Source organism: Bos grunniens, chromosome 2, assembly GCF_055505025.1.
Source record: "Bos grunniens cultivar Pamir isolate PY7600 chromosome 2, Bosgru_T2T1.0, whole genome shotgun sequence".
Classification (NCBI taxonomy): Eukaryota; Metazoa; Chordata; class Mammalia; order Artiodactyla; family Bovidae; genus Bos; species Bos grunniens.
Genome location: NC_141166.1, coordinates 41,921,850 through 41,943,331, shown reverse-complemented (window position 1 = coordinate 41,943,331; position 21,482 = coordinate 41,921,850). Strand labels below are relative to the sequence as shown.

Genomic DNA, 21,482 nt, shown 5'->3' with positions numbered 1-21,482 from the left:
AGATCCCACATGCCACAGAACAGCTAAGCCCGTGCATCACAACTACTGGGCCTGTGCTCTAGAGCCTCCAACCTTCAGCTACTGAGCCCACGTGCCGCAACTCTGAAGCTCACATGCCATAGAGCTCATGCTCTGCGACAAGAGAAGACACTGCGATGAGAAGCCCATGCAGGGCAACTAGAGACTCGCTCCCGCTCACTGCAGTTAGAGAAGAAGCCTGTGCAGCAGCGGAGACCCAGCACAACCAAAAATAAAAAACAAAAACAAAACCCAAAAAACAAAACCAGGGGAGACTTAAAAATTTCAAATGGTTTTAAAGCTTCTACCCTGTCCCATGTGTCTTTTACATTTACCACCATCATTCTACCAAGTATGGTGAAAATGCCCCATCTCTGTTCTTTGTTCTCACAGGTGTGTAGTAATGAAGCCACCTGCATCTGCGATTTCACCTGGGCAGGGACAGACTGCAGTATCCGGGATCCAGTTAGGAACCTGCACCCCCCCAAAGACGAAGGACCCAAGGGTTTGTGTGATTTCAGTTTCAATTCCTTGCATACTGAATTCATTAGTATCCTTCCAGGTGCCAATATAACAAGTTCATAGGTTTTCTGGAGACACATAAGAATATCTCTTTTTGTCATTAAAATGTCTGATTCATGTTCCCGCAAAATTAAGGGTTCTTGGATATGACATTGAAAAAATTGCTTAAGTTACCCCTTAGTCTAGAACTGGAATTAGGAAGAGGTAAATACACCAATTTCCTTTCTTTCCTGTAAATCTCATTCTTCCATAATCACAAATGTTAATCATTTTATAGTTGGTTGAAGCTAAATCAGTTTTTTAAATAGATGAACTCTTTTTCACTTACATGAGACTCTGGTCATTCCTCAATACTTGAGTTCTTCCGGAGGGAAGTTGTAGTCTCCTGTGTTCTGTTTAAGCACACTTGGATTAGGAAGAAACTGGAGTTCTTCACAGAACTTTAACACAGCAAAGCAAACTTGAAAGATCTGGACCTTTGTTTTAATCAACATTAAAAGGAGAAAAATGAGAATTTTAGAATTGGAAGGAGACTCAGTGGTCATCTAGAACCACCCTCATTTTGCAGATGGGAACTCTCAGTCCCTGAGGTCAAGTGACATCCTATGGTTACTAAGGTAACCAGAGGCAGGGCTGGGCCAGGATCTCAGGTAACCTGAGATCACAAATGCCCGATCTCAGGCCTTCTGCTACCGTGTTATAATGTAGCCTGTGTCATCTAAATGTGGTAGTCACTTTCTCCTTATTCTCCCCATTCCCAACCCCTTTTATGATTTTCAAAGAGCTGGTGAAGTCATCAATTACAGTAGACTTACTATAATATTGTACCTGAGAAACCAAAAAATCATTGGAAAGGATACTGTACACCAGTGGGCATTGTATTATACATCAGGTTCTTCCTTCTCATGGTACTGCTAACAGTATTTCATAAATAACTATCATACTTTTTTCCTGCAGGTAGGAAAAATACATATAGAAATAGTGTCATTTTGATCTACTTAATTTTGGATGAAAGCGCCTTTAAACTCAAGCTTCAGTACTGTCCATACGGGAAGCTATGATTTCGAAAGTATATAAAGTTCCATAGTCCTCAGTTCCTGAAGAGATTCAGGCTGATTTGCATGCATGTGTAATGTTCAGTAGGAGTGGGTGTTAAAACACTTCATGCATTTGCTTATTATGCCACGATGTTAACATTCTATAAGAATCACAAGCACACCCTCACAATCTATTTCTGTTCTCCTTCTAGTTATAAAAAGGAACCATTATAAAAAAGGAACGAATTCCACTTTTACATTTAGTCTTTTATTGCTTTAAAATTAGTATGAGAAATTCTCGGATCCACCTTCAGAACTTCGATTTAGAGAATATTTAGCTTCTGACAAGGAGAGATTCATTCTTTCCAAATTTTCTCTCCATGTCTGTGATTCTCTTAAAGATCTAAATGCTGTTTTCTCAAGTGATGTGTAAATATGCCTGAACAGATGAGCACAGCTGAAGTGGCTTAGACTTTGTTCTTTTTCATAAGGAATTATTAATTTGTTCTCTCTCTTCTCCATTCCTTCACTCACCCATGCCTAAAAAACTTATTTGAAGGCATAAAGTAAACAAGTACATTCTAGAGAAGAGAAGATCCCTAGCTGCCTTTTGTTTTGTTCTGCTTTTTCCCCATTTAATGTGGTGCTGGTCTTCGTTATCTTTTAAAGATAACCTTTTTGATCATTCAAGTAATACATGTTTATTATAGAAAATTTTGAAAATACAGAAAAGGTTAAAAAGAAGGTAAAAATCCCTCTTAATCTAGTAACTCAGAGGTAATCAATATTAGCATTCTGGTTTATTTCTTTCCTGTTGCATATTTTCTTTGTTACTTAATTCTTAATGAAGACAGTGGAATCATTTGAATAAACCTACCCATGGGTTCTAAAATTGTTAAAATCTTCATGAGTCTTTAATAATCTTGATTCATTTGAAAAAAAGGTATTAATTGATATAAATAAAGAGCAGTTACTATTGTAAATTATCAGATTTCCAGAAAAAGTCAAGCAGTTTTAGAACAACTAATAATGGCTCTATCTGTACTGTCCATTTATATCTTTTCAGCCTCTACAGAAAATTCCATTAATACACTAGGAAAATGGAAAACAACTGAAATGAAAATTTAAACACTTTACTGTAGATTTTATAGTTTTAATTTTGATATTCTGATTAAAGAAGACGGTAAGAGATAAACTAGATTCTTTACTTCTGTTTTTAAAATCCAGATAGCAAATATTTATTGATTCTATACTATTTAAAAGTCAGCACATTCTTGCACATGGTAGGCACTCTATGAATACTGTATCCCTTCTATTTGGGAATATGTAAAAGAAGTGAAATGGTGCATGTTAACACTGATTTTCAGTTTATCAGAATCCATTTGTTGTATTGCCTTGCTGAAGAGTAACAGGTAACAAACTCAAGGTACTGAAACCATCAGTACTTCCCTGACTGTAGGTTCAACACCTGTGTGAAGTGCCAAGGTTTTTCTCTATAACTTCATGTTCTGCATTTTCTCATGACTGGATTAGTTTGGTTGACACTTGACTTACTGAGCACAGTCTTTGGACCCTCCCTAAATACTTGCCATAAATAATGAGCAACATCCACAATGAACTAACTTGTCATATTTGTAGATAAGGGCTTTTCTGTAGAGATATGGTGAGTGGGTATTAAAAAATACTTATTTAATTTCAATGTACTTCCTTGTTAATAAGAAAAAAAATTTAAGAAACAGAATGAAAATATTTCTTTTTAAATCATGAGATTTTATCATAAAAGATGAATTGTACCCAACTACATCTCTTTGGATCAAAATTAAATTAGTAAAAACTAAAGGTGAATTCTGTGACTCTTTGATTCGAGGAAATGAGAAACGAACCAATGTGTTTTCAGTATTTCTTTCATTTTAACTACAGGTTACTAAAAGAATAAAAATTCAACTTCATCTGGGTAGGGATGAATAACACACAGGAAAGTATTGTCATTGAAGTCAGTCTGCACTGGCTCAAGTTGTCCATTGTTGACCCACTGTTTAAAGCATGGAAGATAATTTGCTCCAGCTTTCAAATTAAAATTATTAAAAGACAAGAAATAGGCTCTTAAAGCAAAAAATCATGTGAGCGAGATTTTTAGAAAAAGATTTTTCTATTACATATTACGTGACTCATGTTTTCTACACTGTTGTTCATTTTACCTGCAAAGAGGCTGCTGTCCCTCTTCTCCCAACTTGTTTCCATTAAACTCCCTGAAAGAAATTATTTTGGCCTGTTCTATGAGGGAAGAATATGTTTGAATTCTAAGACCTTGAATTTCCACCTGTTATAGGGAGAGCCATGTCAACTGGTAATTTTTGTGTTGTGTAGGCATCTTTGCACAGTGCTGTCAGATTCGACTGAGTGACTTCGCTTTATTATAGGATATGATGCAACGTTTCTCATTGGATGGTTTGCAACACCTTGTAGGAGGGAAGAGAAGAAACTGGAACATATCAGATATTTTCCCTGATATATATAAAGTCAAAGAATGGTCCTGGGAAGCTCTGGTCAGATGCTGTCATCATGACAATAGTAATCAGATCAGAGATAGAAGGGCCTTAGGGGCAATTCAGTTCAGACCCACTCTTCTAAAAATGAGAAAACTAGCTTAATTAATAAGGTTAACAGCTACTTAGGTGTAGAGCCAAGAATAAACCTACATCACCTGATCTTCAGCCCAATATGTTTTTTTTTGTTATTGCACACAGCCTGAGTTAAAACTGGGTGTTAAGTTATTCTGCTAGTTTGTATAACAGTACTAAGTAGAAGGGTTAAAAAAATCAGTAATGATTAAGCTTATTAACTGATACATTACTTGTCAAAGGAAGTATTATATTGTTAGCATTTAGTATTTTGAAAACAGCAATTTCTAAGTCTACATTGAGGAGTATAATTTAGTGTTTACCTTTGCGTGTGTTTTTTGATGACTTTCTTTGTGAGTGCAGAAATCCTTGATTTTGTAATTCAGATGATTAGGTATGAGAAGTTATGATTGTCATATATAATTATGCTCTATATAATTATGTACCATCTCAGTATTTTTCTCATTACCGATGGCTTCATCAATAACATAAGGATTTACTAAGTTTAAAATTTTTGTGATAATTCTGAGTTTACTTTGAGTTCAGAAAAACTCCATGATATTTTCATTGAGAGCATAAACAAATATTATTCTTATAAAAAATAATTTTTTTATCCTTTCTGACATTTATCCCAATGTGTCAAAAAATGACTCAATTTTTAAAAATTTTATGTAGAAGAGTAAGCACATCTGGTTATACATCTAAATACTGAATTGTAGAGCTTGATAAAATATCTATCATGCTAATATTATACTCTAAAGTATAAAGAATATATTTAGTATTTATTTCTAATCTTAAATTTTAACAAAATACTAAATCTCTGCAGAAAGAACTTTGGTCCATAGAGTACAAATGATGTCTTTGATGCCTCCGGCCTTCAAAGTATTTAAGGATGCAGGATTGTAGCCCTTTTTGGTTCATTGGAGTCATATAGATGAAATACTGCAGCCTTTTGTTTCAGAAAGTCTCTAAAAGTAAGAAAAGAAAAAAAAAAAAATCAACCACTCAGTTTCAAAAACAGTTTCAAAGTGTCTGAAGCATGACTTGTCTGTGAAAGAATTCTACATATAAAATAGAAATTCCTGAGGAAAGGAGAAAATTCTTAGTTCTTATTAATGTTACACACTTCTCAAAAATTCTACCTTTTACATGTACACCCGTGGCTGATGCATGTCAATGTATGACAAAACCCACCACAATATTGTAAAGCAATTAGTCTCCAATTAAATAAGTTAATTTAAAAAATTCTACCTTTTAGCACATATGATAGCTAGGACCAAGATTAAAAATAATAACTAACAAATAACAGAAATAAGAAAACAAAAGTGAAAACATACTGCTAAGTAATAAACAGTTTCCATAACAGTTTCAAGTTAAATGAAAAGTAAGTACAGTGAAGGGTTGGAGAGCAAACTCAAGTTCCTAATATGATTGTGTTGTTAGCTAGAATCTGCAAGCCTTCTAGGTTTGGTAGGATGAAGAGAAAAATAAGGTGTATCACCAGCATGGTTTCTGGAACAACAACAACAAAACCTTTTCATAAGTACTGAATGAACAAACAAATACAGTTACATAATAAATAAATTAGTAGGGAAGTAAAACTAGATTATAGGTCCCCGAAGGCCTGAGAAAATTTTTTTCAATGAGAAGATAAATTCTTTTTAGCTGGGAAGAGCAGCTGAGACCTTAGTTTTTAAATATCCCCTGTACACATCCATTGGAGAAGGCATTGGCACCCCACTCCAGTACTCCTGCGTGGAAAATCCCACGGATGGAGGAACCTGGTAGGCTGCAGTCCATGGGGTCGCTGAGGGTCGGACACGACTGAGCGACTTCACTTTCACTTTTCACTTTCATGCATTGGAGAAGGAAATGGCAACCCACTCCAGTGTCTTGCCCGGAGAATCCCAGGGACGGGGGAGCCTGTGGGGTCACACAGAGTCGGACATGACTGAAGCGACTTAGCAGCAGCAGCAGTACACATCCATCCACCTATGAGCCACTCAGTAAATTCATGTCCGTTTGAAAACAGGTTGAGTTGCTACCTACTGGAAGAGATAAGCCTGTTAAGTGTCATGATAAAGAATCAAATGAATTTTGCATATATTTTTTAGTTAAAAAGTAGTGGGAGGGCAGGAGAACAAAGAGGGGAAAGGATATTTTTGAAAAAGCTGTTTTTCCACTTACTTTTATCTTGTTTTGGTGTTGAGTACCCATCAGTTAAGAATTGGAGATAATTGCTCTTGCCCAGGGGAGATTACAGATTATATCTGTTTATCTCGAATACATATTTGAAGCGTCTGTGGAATCGTGTTCATCTGGTTGTTTCTAACACCTGCGTGATCAATTGCCTAATTCTCTGGATTCTGTGGTGAGAAATTACATCCAGAGCAAATAGAAAAAGCCTTTTAAAATAGATGTTGTTATTTATCACTCTCATAGTTATTATAAAAATAACAAATATTCATTCAGCATTATGTTTTAAAGGGATTCTTTACCATGTGAAAGGGATATGTTAGTTTCCTATAATTTAGCACATACAGCTTTTATAAAATATTAAAGAGGTAATCAGACTCTCATATATTTTGGGTCTGAGGGACAATGCCTAACAAAAAGCATATATATAACATGATGCGTCCTAGTTAATTTAGTATTCTGAAAGCAATGATTTTCTATGGCCTCAAAAAAAAAAAAAAAAAAAGAGGCAGTCTATCTGGAATACATTTCATCTCAGTATTTACCTCCACAATTTGGAAGTCTGAGCTCTTATTTAGGTTATATTGAATTATAAGGGATTGTCATATTTGAAAAACATTGCTTAGTTCTCAGCTGTGTCGGATTCTTTGCAACCCTTTGAACTGTAGCCCACCAGGCTACTCTGTCCGTGGGATTTTTCAGGCGGGCATGCTGGACTGGGTTGTCATTTCCTCCTCCAGGGGATCTTTCAGACCCAAAGATCAAACCCAAGTCTTCCGAGTCTCCTGCATTGCAGGCGGAGTCTTGACCACCGAGCCGTGGGGAACCCTTGAAGACTGTTACCATCACCTTATATGTTGGTCTTCTTTTCTTCCCCTCAGTGCTCTCCAGAGGCTTTCTCTGTTTTTTGTTGTGTTCCCTATTGTTTTTTGTTATTTGAAGAATAACTCAGGTTGTTTTTAGTTAATGATAAAGCTAGACTATCTGACTCATACTATTTACTCTGTGATAAAATGAAGTAATTATATAGTTGCTCATCAGGTTTACACATTCAAGGTCCTCTCTCTTCTTTGGGAGAATATTTAGCTAAAAAGGTCAACAAACCCCATATTAAGCCTTAAAAAATTGTGACTTTGAATCGTGGTTCTTTGTGTGTTTCCTTATGTCTCAGAGCACATAATTTATGTGAATACAGCCTTGTGGGAACGAATTTTTTAATTTTCATTGTTAAAGTGAAGGGAACCAGTATTTTTGGTTCATACAGAAATGTGAGTTAAAGTGCATTTTCGTCTGTAGGTTTGCATGCATAGTCACGGACACAGACTCACAAACACACTCAACCCTAAATAACCTGCCTTCCTCCAACACTAAATTTCATCTTGCCCAATTAGGGAGCACTAGGGACCTGTGCTCACTCCAGGCCCATTTTGCAATATTCAAAATCTATTCACAGAAGCTTTGATGTGTGGGGATGGAGTGTCTCCACTGAGTCAAACACTGCTGGGTCGTCTGAAGCAATTGCTACAGCATCATTGAGACCCTAACTTTCTCTCAGCACATAGTTTATACCCTGGAAACTATAAAAAAACTAAAAGTGTTCCGGTACTATGTATGTCCCAAACACTGCGGGTTATTTGAAATATACTTTTCCAGATAAAATAATTTTCTGGCTGCAAATGCAGTTCGTTTTAAAGATAACTCTATTTTAAATTTGTAAGTATGTTCATAAAATTCGAATGATAAGTTCTGAGTTTTAAAAAAGATATAGCTTCTTAGGCGTATTTTGCAGTTTGAGAAGTTTATAAAAAGTATACTAATGGTTTACTGCTTTTATAACAAAAACACAGATTTGCTGCTATGCAATTAAAATCATACTTTAATTTTATCTCACTCCATGTAGGACCTATAACTCAAATTGGATTATTTATTATACATGTTGAACGTATAAGAGACTATGTTTTAAGTAGGGTTTGTGGAATTTGAAGATACATTCAGAATTATTCTCAAGTATTTGCAATGTGTATGTAGATCTTAATTTCAAATCTTCAGGCAAAGATCTCAATATTTGACTTTCAAAGCATTTCCTGAACAGGTTATGTTGTATGTTAGTGCTTTCAGTGTGTAATTAATTTCCTTTGTTAAACACTCTCCGTTTTCCCTCCACACAGTGAACATGGCCACAAGCAGGCTAATAGGTGCTGTGGCTGGCACCATTCTGGCCCTTGGGGTGATTTTTGGAGGCACAGGGTGGGGAATAGAGTAAGCACCTTTCTGAGTTTCAGAGTGTTCTGTTTGATCCCCGGTGTGTGAGCTGATCCTTGGCACCCGACTCCCCCATGTGTTGTCTTGTTGCTGTGTGCCCCTTGTGGTGTGATTTGAATGTGTTTGTGTCCTGTGGTTTTCTTGTGCAGTGGAAAACCTTCTCCTGTCTGGAACAATGTGGGGCATAAAATAATATTGGGGTGCTTATGATGTCTTCACAATTAAGGCAATGGTCCCAAAGCTTTCACTGCTTCTCCATTTATAAAAGATATTTTAAAATAACAAATCTTTTTTTGACAAACCATTAACATAAATGCTTTTCTATGAGGGTTTTGTTAGGAATCTTATAACAAATTTAATCTTCACAGTCAAATGGTCTAATTGCTAAGTCCAACTCTTGTTACTCAATGGACTGTAACACCAGCCTCCTCTGTTCGTGGAATTTCCCAAGCAAGACTACTGGAGTGGGTTGCCATTTCCTTCTCCATCAGTAGTCAAATAGATCCACATATACAGGTAGAAATTATCAACAGTTGTAGCTCCTTTTAAAGAAAATCCAAATGTAGCCACTAACATTTGCTCTGTTTATTTAGAGTGATATAGGAGGCTTCAGCTTAATTTTTTTTTTAAAGAAGTTATTTAGTTCACCGTTTTTTTTTTTAAATACATCTACAATACTGTCCTTATTTTCTTCTTATAGAATAGTTAATCACTCAAATCCAAGGTTTACATAAATATTTGTAAACAAAGAGCATTGAGAAAAAACAGATATTTAGTGCAAACCTACAAAACCTTAGGTGAACAGTTGCAAGTAATCTGGTGCGTTTGTCTTAAAGAATAACCAGTGTATAAATAAGTCTACTGCATGCCACTTGCCCTACACAGAAATACAGCTCTCCTCGTTGGTGCTTTTATTTACGTTGCTTTGTACTTGATCCACATCCTCACAACAGCTGTCAGTTCTCCATGGGGTATTGCTCTTATGAGATTGCTAATCTGTAGACTAGAAGATTATCCTGATATTTTTTCCCCTCTAATTACAGAGAGAGCATATACAAATAATAGAAATACTCCCAATACATGCTGTCTTTTCTATTGAGTGTAGTGGTGATAACATTTCCCAGTGGCTGGGGAATGAATTCCTAGTATTTTAAGAAATCACAAATAGCCTCTATTCAACAACCTCCCCAAACCCTGGGCATGTTGCTAACATCACTCACGTTTCTCTGTAGTCCCATTAGTGGCCACACATGGTACAGTATGGGCCTGGGAGATCTAGACACTGAATTAACGTGAACAGAGGAACAAGTCCAGAAGTCACACTTTCCACTGTAGATTTACTAAACTTTCTCTCCCCTGCATCAAAGGGCTTTGTCTAGACTGGGATCTTTTTGTCTAGATGGGATCTTTACATCCCATCTCTATGGACTGTGAGGCTAATTAACCCCAGGAAGCTAGAAATATTGGAAAAGATATTTTATTTCTCTTCACTTGTTAGAAAATAAATATTTTATTTCTCCTCACTTACTTATATATGACACAGCTAAAATACTTAGAGAAAGCAAGAACTTTGTCCTATAAAATTTCACTTTGGGTGTGTTAATTGGATTATATACAGAAGCAACATTTCATTTCCAAGAGAAATTCTTTATATACATTTATGTGAAATTCTTCCTTGAAAAAAGGTAGTTTTCAAAAAAGTCATCCCAGTTCCTTTTTTAATATTATTTATTGGCCATAACTGCAATGTACTAATGAAATGGATACATTTTAACAAATTCCCCTTGGAGTCTTAGAGCTGGGCAAAATTTGAAGCCAGTTGTGTAAAGCATAGTCTTTGTTACCAACCTTTGTTTTATCTACTCTTACACTGTTGCAAGTGTGTGGCTATTTTTGGGTGTGACAGGTAAGTCCACATAAGTACTACTGTATTTAAACTATGTAACCAATAGGACCTACTGTATAGCCCAGAGAACTCTGCTCAATATTCTGTAACCTAAATGGGAAAAGATTTTGAAAAAAAAAAAATGGATACATGTAAACATATAACTGAATCACTTTCCTGTATACTTGAAATGAACACAACGATGTTAATCAACTGTATTAAAAAAAAGAGCAGAAAAAGAAATGTGGGAAGGAAACACAGCTAAGTGGGATGACGTTTAGCAATCTTTGTGTAAAGATAGTAAGTTGTTTTGACTTTTCAGAGTGTCTGTCATAGCCTTGTGTTCTACCTCTGCTGTCTCTGCCTGAAATCAGCCATAAACAGTATGTAAACCAGTGATCGTGGCCATGTTCCTATAAAATTTCTTTGCCAAACATTCATCAGGGACAAATTTGGCCTGTGGGCTGTAGTTGGCTGCCCCTCAGTTTGTAGCATAAGGTTGAGAGTCAGACAAATCTGTGTTCAGATTTTGCCTCTGTCGCTTATTAATGTCTAGAAGCCTCCGTTTCTTCATCTATTAAAGAGGGATAAAAATAGTTCCTATCTCATAGGGATTTTATGAGGATCAAATGAAATATTAATATTTGTCAAGCACTTAGAACTGTACCTGGTAAATATAAGTGCTCAATATACAGTAGGTAATCTGTTTTTCTTGCTCTCCCAATTATTTATTATTGTCAGTGGGACTCTACGGGCCACTGAGATTTGTGTTCTGTAGAATCTCAGTGGTGCATCTTAAGAGCATGTCCCTGTCCGGGAGCTGGTGAAGACCACATCCCTGACACTCCCATTGCCCTATACTCTATCCCACTCATGCGCACAGCACTGGATGATCCTAGTAAAAACATATAATGTACACAGTTTTAGTGCAGTGGCATCCATTTATATACACAGCTGAGGGCACTAATGTGAGCAGAAAAGAGAATTTTTTACACAAAAATGAATGTATGCACAAATTCAGGATTTTAGGAGAACTATCAAAATTGGTTTCATGACTTCTGGAACAGAGATAAATAGGACTGGAATTAGTTTGCTCTTAGGAGCACTGAGCCTGCATATTAGCTCCCTGGAGGATATGATACTTAGAATAATTCATGTACTGAAGTTAATGTTGCTTAGATTTAAAAATAGTGTGCTAAGGTGTTTTCCATGTGAATGGAGAGGATTTACTATATGTTTCAACTGTTGCTAAAACAATTGACAAAAAATTCCACTTTGCATTTTCATTCTTGCTGTCTTTACTTCTCACTTCTTTTTTTTTCAAATGTCTCCAAGCCTCAAATTTCTCTTAGTTATACCTGGAAACTTGAAGATCGAGTCGAACTTAAGGAATCTTTATCCTATTTCCCCAAAATCACTCAAATAAATTTTATGCTTCCTTTGTATCTTGTCTTTGGAATTCCATGTTGCTGTATAAACACTGTATGGGTCTCTGCAATGAACAAGCATCTTTGAGCGCCTCCCAGTTAGATCTTTGTTGGTACCTTCCTTCTTCCTTCTGAATTTTAACTGTCTTCAATGAGGGATAAAAAAATTTAGCATTTAGACAACTTTATCTGCTGCTTGCAAAGAGCACTTTAGTGGAATATTTTTCCTTCTTTTCATGCCTTCATTTGCCAGCCAGAGAGTACGAATTCTAATGCTGTCATGTTTATTCGTTCTTTTACTTGTTTGCTTCCTGATCCTGGGGTAGGGGAGGAGAAAAAAAGATGGGCGACGGCAGCAAGTGGGCATCTGTAACTTTCTTCAGATTCTGCGGAAGGTGAATGGAATGGAACTTATTCTGTCAGTGGTACAGAAACTTGAGATTTATAGGCAGACGGATCTAAGCAGTAGCTGTCTATAAACAAGGGCGATATTTAAGTGTTTAGTGATCTTTTTCAGAGGGGATTTACTTCCTGTAACTGCTTATCTGCCTGTCGCTGGTGGTAATGAAAGTGGTCAGCTCATCTGACTTTCTTCCCATGATCCTCTGCCACAGGTCCTAGTGCCACCAATCTCATAATAGGCTCCATCGCTGGGGCCATCCTGGTAGCAGCTATTGTCCTGGGGGGCACAGGATGGGGATTTAAGTAAGCAATGCCGCATGTCTTCTTCTCAGTGGCTCTGGCACTTCTCTCTTCTGCTTACGTAACCAAGTTTTGAGTTCCTGCTACCAGATTTTAACAGTAAAACTACTAAAAATAGATATTTGTGTTCAGAAATGGGTCAGAAGAAACATGGAACCTCAAATACCATCTTCAGGCAGATGGGAAAACCCAAAATGTAGAAAGCACTTATATGCAGTACTTAAAGGAGAAGTTCTTTGATAAAAGTAGTTTTAGGAGCAAGCATCCTGAGAAACATTTATTTATATGCAGATAATCCAGGAAACTGTTGTTGGATATAAGTGCATCTCCTCATACAAGATCTTTGTATCTGTTTAAAACTGCTTTCTATGCCATTGACATTTTGAAATTTTCACAACCTTATTTTTCACCCGTATAGCTTTGTGATTTGAAAAGCTTTATTATTTTATAAAAACATTAGTTTCATTAATTCCCTAACCTACTAAATCGGTGTCTCATTGGAATTTGAGGTCTGTGGCTTTGTGTCACTTACTATTTTTTAATGAACTGTTAATATTGACATGACTGGTAGACTAGGTGTGGTTTCATAGGACCTTTCAGCTTGGATTGTACCTGATCACTGAAGTAAGTTTGTTTAAATAGACACACCAGATAATCACAAACAAACCTTGATTGTGGTCCAAATTTTTGAACCTATTTTGTCCAGTTTGGCATTTCCATACCTTGAATTCATTGGATAATTGCTTCCTATATCTTTTTGTGCCGTGATGACTTGTTTATTGTGGTTTGTAGATAAGACCTAATATTCCCTGTGCCGAATACTCCCTGTGATAAATTGAGTTTCAATTAGATCTAGGGAAACAAATTTAAGTGGGAAATAAGAATATTACCCAAATTCAAAACCCACTTTGCCTCCATCTGGTTACTTAATAGAGGAACTTTTTGACCTGAATTATCTGAGTAATTACCTCAATTATGAACTTTTTTATGTTTTATATTTGGAATTCTCAATTCAATATATTTAAACCAGGTAAAATTGTCATTATTAGAAATTTATTATGAAAGAAAAACAAGCCAAAAGATGATTTAAACAAATTAAACTTTTTCTGCTAATTTTGTTATTATATTAAGATTTAATGAATAAGCCTACAAATTTTTGAGTGGCTTCAGCTTGGAAGGGTATTATCAGATGGTACCTCTTTTCTTCAGAGATATTTATAAATTTGAACCTGTTTAGTGAAACAGTAATTTTGACATCAGTGCAAAGACACACAAACACATTTAACTTTCTCACCATGATATTAATAAGAGTTTTCCCAGTTAATGAGTCACTCGTGTGGTACCTAACAACAAAAAAATATGTGTTTGTTTGGGCTGAAATAATTCTAGCAAAAACTTTTCTTAGTGTCTCATGACTGTAAGAAGGTCATTATGCATTTCAGTAGTTCCATGATCTGTTACTCTAGAGTGCTCCTTTGAACTTTTTCATAAGTATGCCTCAAGGAAAATAAAGTTGGCTCATGCCAGGCTTATGCCTCCTTGGTGTTAGGAGACTTCAGTTTCAAAGGCCTGGAAAAGAGTCCACTGGGCATCTTAGCCATCCAGCCGCATGCAGTGACAAATGTACCACTTCAGCATTTGGAGATGAGAGCACTGTTCTGTAGCAGGACCTCAAAACAGTGGCCTGGCCTAGCTCACAGCTTGAATTGCATGTTTCTTTGGGGAAAAGCAAAAAAGCATTTATCCCTGTATAAGTAGTTATAGGCCTGTACAGTGTATTTATATCTGAGAAAGACATCTAGTTATCAGAACAGAAAACAAAGGGGAAGAGATGGACGTTTAGTGAGGTGAGAAATAGCCTTTGGGGGGATGCTGTGCAGACATGTGTGGCTGGGTTCTGTCAGTGTCCCTTCCCTTCCCTATGACCCTTACAGGAAAACATTTAGAAGGCACACAATAGTGTAAAGTAAAGTAAATATTTGTATGTCCTGGAACAAAGGAAAAAATGAAGACAGAATTCTTGAACATGTCATTTTAGCAGTTTAAATTTGTAGGAGGTACTGCTGTTTGTGCTATTTGTTCCTCCATGGGAATCTTTAGTTTAGATTTTTAGATGTTAGATCTTTAGATTTTAATAGTAGCTATGTGGTTTGTATGGAGCTTTAAATAACTACTTCAACCTTGCAATAAAAGCCTTTGGGTGCTGAATGATGAGGCTTCAGTGTTCCCACCCTTCACACAGTTTTAGAGATGATTAGTCTAGAGATGATTTGGAAGTATAATTATTTTCTGTTTGAATTGAAACTTTGAAGTCTTTCATTGAGTTCAATGTAGATACAAAAGAGGTTTCTTTAGAATCAAAAGTTGAAAATAGTTTGTAAAAAGAATTGCTCTAAATATCTTTATTGGAAAGCCCTCCTGACTGGGTTTTTATTACTGGATGAGAAATTAGCAAGATAGCCTAAAGAATCTGAAGGTACATATACTTAGCCATCCAGGAAAATAACTGCTCAGGGGAAATATTGCTTTTTTCTAATGTTGAATTTCTTTAGGTGTAACATTCTGAATAATGTAGTTGTGGAAGAAGTTTCATACCCAGCATAACTTGTTCAAATATGAATGAGAGATACAGCTGTGCTCTGACTCCTGACACTGCCATTAGGGTTCTTTTCTTAAACATATTTACCTGTAAATAGCTGGTTAAAGCATAAGCTTATGTGAGTGTACATGCATGTGTGAATGTGTGTAAATTTGTGTGTGTAAAGTGAGGATGAAGCTTTATCAAGATTGTGTGGTCAACGGACTGTTTCTGGATTGTCAATGAGGATGCTAAATCTTAAAAAAATAAAAATTATTTAAAAATTAAAAAAAAAAACAATAGTATGAATTTAGATTACTTCTTTTTAGCAGAATAGTAGAGTCTGAAAACTTGGGTTAATGCAAGCAAGACTTCCCTGAGCAAGATGGTAAAACTCTTAAAAATGTTTTATTGGGTAGGTTATTTTTAAAAACTATTCTGATATATTGGGTAATGTGGTAGGCATACCTAAGTAATTTCAATAGTTCTGTATTCCAGAAGTGTGAAGATGCTAAGGGATAGTTTAGTCTATGGATTCTCAGTCTTTAAGGTGTTAGGATTTTTCTCTGAGAAATCTTGTGAAAACTGAACATAGGCCCTTGTCATACCAATTTGGTCAACTTTCTCCCACATCTGCATGTATTTGCTCTCACCCTCTGCTCTTTTTTTTTTTCTCTCCATCCCTGCACTAAATAAAGCTATGAACTGTGGTGCAAAAGATCGCAAACGTGGTTGCCAAGGAGGCTCATGGCTATCATTCAGCGTTGAATAATAATGATGCTCCACTGAGTCATTAGAGTTGTTGCCTTTCCTGGACATTGAAAAAAATCAAGAGACTGAAGTATCATTTTAGTAGCATCTTTCTCGAAAGCTTAGGACGAGTGACAAGCATATAAAAAGATAATTTCATCTCTTCATCTAACAATGAACAGAATTGCTGTTATTAACTTGGATGCAGCTTTTTTTCTGAATTCTCTAAATCTGAAGACAGGAGTTTTGATGTGAGCAATATGGTCATCTATATGCCCATAAAGTGATGGTGGTAGAAAAGAGATTCTAGGTGATGATAGGAAAAGAACTTGAAGGTTAATAGTGCCCTAGTTTGCTGACAGTTCGTATCACAAGATTTGAGGACAAATGTTGAGTTCTTTCAAACGTGTTATAATTGCAGGCTATGGAAGACTATTGCCATGTCCCCTTATTCCACCACCTGCTCTCTCCATGGGATTCAGCAGTAGGAGTGGCCATGTTGCCCTGGCAGAGCTGCCCCTGACATTAAAAGTGTTAATTTAATAAGTCTGTGTAATTAAATATGTGGCTTCCTGTCTATGAGAAGTCAGATTCAGTCCCTACTGAACCTGACTTGGACGCTAGGAGACTGTTTGGCTTGTGTTCCTTGTCGTTGGAGGTGCTAAAGAAAAGACTGTTTAGATACTTGCAGTAAATGAAACTGAAAGGGTCATATCTGGGTTATCACTAGGAAAGTTAACTGAATTGTTTGGCATACTGAATGAAATTTGAAATGAACCTAATATTGCTAATTACATTTTCTCAAAAAATCAGATGTCTTTTTTCTGCTTTTGTTTTTTGTGGAGTTTAGAAATGAAATCAATTTTAGCTAGTCTTTCCATGAAGAGGATAACCAGATTGCTCCTTACCTAAATTCCATGACCATATCCCAGTGCAAAATAAGGGACCTGGTTTCCCCAGTATCCCTCTGACACTTGGGTTAGGCACTTTCTTACTCAGCCCTAGCAGGTGGTGGTGGTGCTAGGTTAGCCAGAAAGACCCAGTTCAGCTCCCGGACTCAACCACCTGTGGAAGTGAACTCAGTCTAAGGTGACCAAGGAGGCAGAGTTGGGCAAAGGGTTCTTGGTGGGCGAGTGATGACTCGTCATGGAAAAAGAAGATCTTAGTGGTGGATAAACATACCCTTAAAAGAATATCTAAGACTTTACAATTCCCCAAACATTATTGTTACCTGAAGAGCCTTTTAAAAACCTTTTGTAGATGTATATATAGTATAATATATAGTAGACAAAAGTACAGGTTTTTCAGAAGTAGTAAAACTGGATGAAAACTGAGTCAATGCAGGGTTTATGGATTGCACTGATATTCTATAATGATTCAGAAATACCTTGCAGGTTATGATGAAAAAGTGAGCGGCCTTCAGAATCCAGTGAACAAAGGATTTCAGAGGAAATGCTTGTGGAAGGAAAGCAGCAAGCATCTACGGATGAGAGATGTGCTTTCACATTAAAATAGAACAAAATAACTTGATAGGCAGTTCTCAACATATAGTGGCCAGTAGTGGTTTTACAGTTGACCCTGAAAGTCAGCCAGCTGCAGGAATGGCCCTCACTGTCCTCATCACAGGGCTCCACCTTCTCTCTGCTGGGACGTCAATGGTGGAAGCGTGGTCCTGGAACCCCCCACTAGGATTTAGAGTCCATTTTCCCATAGACAGGAGGGTAGGTTGGCCTCCTGATCTGCCCTGGGAGGCCAGTCATACTGTAGGACATTGTTTTTATAAAAAACGCAATCTAAGCTTCAAAACTGACAACTTATGGACACTAGAGGTTGCCTCTATGTCAGGCTGAAATGGAATTTCATATCTCCAAATGAACCAGGGAATTTACTGGCAGTCCAGTGGTTAGGACTCAGGGCTTTCACTTCTGAGGACCCAGGTTTGATCCCTGTTTGGGAAACTCAGATCCTGCAAGCTGTGTGGCTTGGCCAAAAAAAAAAAAAAGGACCAGATTGCTATTACGACCTTAAATGTGGCTATTTATCTGACATTCCCTGAGTTTGAATAAAGGGATTTAGATAAGGGCAATAGAGTCATTTTGAGCTTCCCTTGTGGCTCAGCTGGTACAGAATCCACTTGCAATGTGGGAGACCTGGGTTCGATCCCTGGGTTGGGAAGATCCACTGGAGAAGGGAAAGGCTACCCACTCCAGTATTCTGGCCTGGAGAATTCCATGAACTGTATAGTCCATGGGGTCGCAAAGAGTCGGACACGACTGAGCAACTTTCACTTTCAATATAGTCATTTACATGTATAGCATGAGCCCACTTGATTTTTCCTCCGCATCCAGTTTTAATTGGGGAGATAAAAGTTTAATGGTTCTCTTGCATTCTGGCAACACATATCTAAATAGGTTGGGGCTCCTAGTCCTTCAAGATCATTCCGCAAGGTCAAACAGTCGCTGTTTTCCCCCCACCTGACTCACAGGAAGTGTGGTTCCTAATGCATCTACCTTCAAGGGCAGTGAACATGCTGGAGTCACAGGCCCTGTGCTCTGAAGGAAACTGACTTAGTAACAGATACATCATGGGAGACTTCCCTTTTGTCCTCTCCTCTCTTTCCTGGGCAGCATCAGCAATGATTGCTTTTAAGGATACTGACCCAAAAGAGGGTTGAGAGGGAGGAAGGGGAATGGTGAAAAGGAAAAAGTAGCAGTCCTACAAATAGTGTTTGTACTATGTCTTAGCCAGTGATCCACATGCTTAAGCCATTAGAGAAGATGCCATAATGAAAACTTTGAAAAAGAAAAAGGGAGATTTTCTTTAAAGAGTTTTATATTTGCTATTGAAAAAGAGAAGCATCAAAGCAGTCATCTTGGAGAAAAAAAATAAGAACTTTGCAGGATGTCTTTCTACATATTTTGAGCTTTGGTATTGTTTTTATTTTGAATTACCTGTGGGGACGAGGAATATACTGCAGTCCTTTTGGTACTCAGGGCTGTAAGGATATCAGCTGGCCCTGAGTGAGCGGGCAGGGAGGGGGCGGAGGGGCCTCCAGTTTTGCATGACGCCGTGGTGGCAGCTGTGTTGCGCCCGCCCAGTGTGCAGACTGAATGCATGAACCCCTGCTTGATGCCCCACATGAAGCCAGACCATGGGGAGGTTGCAACCAACTCTTGTTGTTGCCTTGTAGTGTCTTGCTGGTTCTCTTCTTTCTCTTTTTAAACAAGAACCTCTTTTTAGGAGACTGGACACTGTGAGCAAAGCATTTTAACTTGCTTATCTCAACTAAGCTAAGCTGCTCCATTTGCTTAACTAACCTGAGCCTGTGTCCATTCTCCTTGGAGTGTACCATCTTACTGTGCACTCTGGTTTTCTACTTTCTAGGTAAGAAAAATGCTTGTTCCAAAGTGAGGTAAGAGCTCACACCCCAAGGCAGCAAGATAACTGAGTAGAGCAAAGTTTTTTTGTTTTGTTTTGTTTTTGTCACTTTGGCAAAAGCCAGTCCACAGATACAGAACTCTTAAGTTCCCAAAGGAAGCAGTTATAAGACTTTCAAAATATTTCTTAGTTTTTCTAATAGTCCCCTAAGTGGAAGAGCCTCCTGGATTAATTTATACCTAGTTAAAGTTAGCTATGTCATTTCCTTCTGAAATCTGCTTCCCTGATATCTCAGTTGGTAAAGAATTCACCTGCGATGCAGGAGACCCCGGTTTTATTCCTGGGTTGGGAAGATCCGCTGGAGAAGGGATAGGCTACCCACTCTAGTATTCTTGGGCTTCCCTCGTGGCTCAGCTGGTAAAGAATCTGCCTGCAATGTGGGAGAACTGGGTTTGATTCCTGGGTTGGGAAAATCCCCTGGAGAAGGGAACAGCTACCCACTCCAGTATTCTGGCCTGGAGAATTCCATGGACTGTATAGCCCATGGGGTCGCAAAGAGTGGGACACAACTGAGCAACTTTCACACTTCCTTCTGAAAGAGACAAATTGGGCTGCTGAGGCTTTCTGTGGTTTACAGTGAACAACTGGAAGCTTCTTTTCAGCCTTCACAAATGGATATACACTGGCAGGGAGGTTGTAACAACATCCAAGAGTGTGAGCTGTTCTGTGTTTCGAGTTATTTTGGACAGTCTGCCTCGGGGTGAGTTGATTACTTTGCTCTGGAACTAGCGTTGCTGTCATTATCATTACCCTTCTCTCATCATGATCTGATTAACATTGTGGATTTTTCCCCTTCTGCTTGCATCTTCTTTTGACGCGCTCTGGAAGAAATGTCAAGAAGAGGAGGTTTGATCCTACTCAGCAAGGCCCCATTTGAATCAGCGGCCCTGGATGAACAGCGTCTTGCACTGTGGGATTCTGGGTATGACGTACTTGCAGCATCGTTGCCAGAACTATTAAGTCTGTGAACAAAAACCTTGGGTGGTTATGACTAGAGAACTAACGTTGGGGTAACAGGGATGGGGTCAAAGAAAAACTGTCCTTTTGGAAATACTTTCAAAGAACCCTTCCCACCACCTATCAATAAAGGGGAGCAAAAGACAATATTGTACAAAGAACTATTTCAGAATCTTTTTTTTTTTTTCTAATGAAAGGAAGAAGGAAGAACAACAAAAATTAAGTGCAATAAAAGAACCATTAAAAAATAGCAAATGATCTTTTTCTTTCCTCAGCCTGCTACCACTTAATATCTTCTAAATGATTTAGCATGATTTTTTTTGTTTTTCTTTTCTTACCAATGACACACTCCAGCGGCATGAAGATCTAATTTTCGAAAGGGTAAAATCTGCATGGCCTATATACAACAAACAGCTAGCAAGCCAATCCACAGCAAAACCTGCAACTGATTTCCTAAGATGAAAGTTGGCAGATGAACCCACGGAAGCTGCCTGCCCCCTCCCCCTGCTCCCTAGTCTTGACCAGGCCATGAGGAACTCACACACCCCTGCTCTTGTTGATTCACTTCCTGTTGTCTTTTCTCTTGGACCTCACATCCTTTGGAAATGGAAGCTGGAATTTGAACAATGATGCTATTGTATAGTTCTTTTATAAATGTAAATATGGAAATAGATTTTGACACATCATTTTCACTTGTCTGTACGGAAGTATTTCTCTTGTAAAGGTTGTCTGTAAATTTGAGTTTATTGTTTGTTCTCCATCATTTTTACTTTTTCTCTATTTCTCTTTGTCCTCTCTTGTAACATGTTGTACAATGATTCTTGAGTTTGCTTTAAAAAAAAAAAAACAGATATGGCCACAGATTCAAGAAGTTTGAGCACAAAACAGGTGCAATTAAAAAAATGAAATGATTGAATGAGATGAAATGCTGGAAACCAAAAATAAACAAAGGGTGGGGGACACAAAGAACAAAATAACCCATAGGAAAAACATAAAAATTATGTAAATGCAAATATATGTACTCACAAGTCTCTAAATTTTTTTGATGTCATTATAAACATCTGTATATAATGTAAGAAAGTAGACACC

General features: G+C 37.5%; 1 protein-coding gene across 8 annotated transcripts in view; it reads left to right on the top strand.

Annotated features, from left to right (window-relative positions):
* Nucleotides 1-21,134, top strand: part of ADAM23 (ADAM metallopeptidase domain 23) — a 191,833-nt gene extending 170,699 nt beyond the window's left edge. For 2 of the 8 annotated variants that reach the window (XM_086343904.1, XM_086343949.1), the window contains exons 24-26: nucleotides 412-523; nucleotides 12,583-12,673; nucleotides 20,265-20,643. In XM_086343904.1, coding sequence (XP_086200030.1) covers nucleotides 412-523; nucleotides 12,583-12,673; nucleotides 20,265-20,313 — 252 coding nt within the window. In that variant the 3' untranslated portion in view covers nucleotides 20,314-20,643. Of the gene's footprint in view, nucleotides 1-411; nucleotides 524-2,643; nucleotides 3,417-8,562; nucleotides 8,654-12,582; nucleotides 12,674-20,264 lie in introns of those variants that run through there. The other 6 variants (XM_086343922.1, XM_086343942.1, XM_086343958.1 and 3 more) reach the window with 6 other exon arrangements.
* Nucleotides 21,135-21,482: the final 348 nt, after the last annotated feature.